We start from the raw sequence: 1,831 nt of genomic DNA, 5'->3' as shown, positions 1-1,831 counted from the left end.
GGTTATCGTGTGTGCGGGAGGGGAGAGACGCGCCTGGTGCCTGCAAGGCGCGACGGTGTGTGAGGGTCTTGTCCCCTGGACGGAGCGGATGGGAGGTGGCTGAAGCACCCTGGCTGCGGAGCCGGCTCTGTCTGTGTCTGTGTGTCTGTGACGGGCTGTTGGTGTCCCAAGAAAACAGAGCCTGCAGCCTCTCGCTGCTCTGCTCCCTTCCCAGGCACCACCTGTGTCCTTGTGTCCTTCCCCTTCATCTTCAACCCCTGCCTGGCCTGCAAGGAGAACACGCCACAGTGGGCAGCCTTCATCTACTACCTCCCCTTCATCATCATCTTCCAGTTCGGCTGGGCCGCCACACAGGTCTCCCACCTCTCCCTCATCCCCGAGCTGGTGACCAGTGACCATGAGAAGGTGGAGCTCACAGCTTTCCGGTGAGCACGGCTGTGCCCTCTGTGTCCCTTCACTCGCATGGTGAGGGGTCCCCTGGGTGCCATGGCACATGTGAGCCCTTGGTACAGCAGGACCAGGACTGGGCCATGTGGGTGTCCTGCAGGATGTGTCCAAGTGGCACTGGTCCCCGGGGTTGGTGGCCCAAACCCTTTGGTGCCAGGGATGTTTTGATGGCAGAGGTGTTGGTGGCGCAGCTTTTGGGATGCTTCCCTGGGGGGCACTTCTTCTTTGGGACTGGAGGGTGATGCTCACGGGAACAGACCTCCCCCTGGATGCTCCTGGCCTTGCACAGGCCGTGCCATAGTTAGGGATGGCCTCAGGGCCAGGCTGGGCATCACGTGCAGCTCTGTGCACAGAGCCGGCTCAGTGCTGCTTATCCAGAGGGATCTGGACAGGCTTGAGAAGTGGGACTGCGTGACCCTCATGAAGTTTGTTCACCCAAATGATTCTATGATCTGTCAGGATCAGGCTGAGGGTTTATCAGATGGAGCAGTGGTGGGAGGAGGCCACTTCCAGCAGGCGAGTGGGGACCGGCTGCAGTGCAGCGGGACAGGGAGGATGTGGGGCAGTGCTGGAGTAACCCGGGGTCCAGATCTTGGGGCACTGGTTCAGGCAGCTTGGAGCATCCTTGTGGCAGAGGTGAGCTGTGACTGGAGAGTGGACAGGCTGGCCCAGAGGGATCATAGGGTGCAGAGCTGGCCGTGGCACGCCTGGCTCAGAGAGCAGCCTTGGGTCGAGGTGCCTGTGCCGTGCCTGGAGCTGTGCTCGTGCCCCTGCATCCCCCTGAGGTCCTGTCTCCCCTCAGGTATGCCTTCACCGTCATGGCCAATATCACCGTGTATGGCCTGGCCTGGATACTGCTGACCTTCCAGGTGGACCAGCCTGACCGCATAGAGCACTTAGGCCCCCAGGATGTCCCTATATTCCGGGTAAGTGGCCTTGGAGTCCTCTCTTCCCTGGGTGGGACGTGGTTCAACTGGGGAGGTAGCAGAGGGAGTGAAATAGCAGCGCCCTGAAACATCACCCACCGCACGGGGCAGGGGCTGCGCTGAGCTTCCCGGGGCTTTTGAGAACCTCTTTCTCCACCACACTGCTGGGGGTGGATGATGGGCAGGCAAAGGGCAGCTCCTCTCATGCTCACCCCCTCTGCCTCACCCAGAACCTGTCCCTCATTGTGGTGGGGCTGGGGGCCGTGTTCTCCCTCATCTTCCACCTGGGCACCCAAGAGAAGCCGTTCCTGCGGGGCTGGGGCTCGACAGCCCAGCCAGAGGAGAGCACCCCCCTGCTGCAGAAGGAGCCCACGAGCCCCCCGCGTCCGCTGCTGATCTGGAGGGACTGGCTGTGGGAACCTGCCTTCTATCAGGTACCTGCTGGGGGCTGGGGGGGT

General features: G+C 62.1%; 1 protein-coding gene across 1 annotated transcript in view; it reads left to right on the top strand.

Annotated features, from left to right (window-relative positions):
- Nucleotides 1-214: 214 nt before the first annotated feature.
- The window catches only part of MFSD12 (major facilitator superfamily domain containing 12), a gene marked incomplete at both ends in the record, with an annotated part of 2,907 nt that continues 1,290 nt past the window's right edge, over nucleotides 215-1,831 (top strand). The window contains 3 exons of the mRNA XM_010013092.1: nucleotides 215-425; nucleotides 1,250-1,373; nucleotides 1,604-1,807. Of these exons, the coding sequence (XP_010011394.1) occupies nucleotides 215-425; nucleotides 1,250-1,373; nucleotides 1,604-1,807 (539 nt within the window). The remainder of the gene's footprint in view (nucleotides 426-1,249; nucleotides 1,374-1,603; nucleotides 1,808-1,831) is intronic.

The sequence above is a fragment of the Nestor notabilis genome, unplaced genomic scaffold, assembly GCF_000696875.1.
Source record: "Nestor notabilis isolate BGI_N333 unplaced genomic scaffold, ASM69687v1 scaffold25004, whole genome shotgun sequence".
Taxonomy (NCBI): domain Eukaryota; kingdom Metazoa; phylum Chordata; class Aves; order Psittaciformes; family Psittacidae; genus Nestor; species Nestor notabilis.
This window is presented reverse-complemented; position numbering and strand designations above follow the sequence as displayed.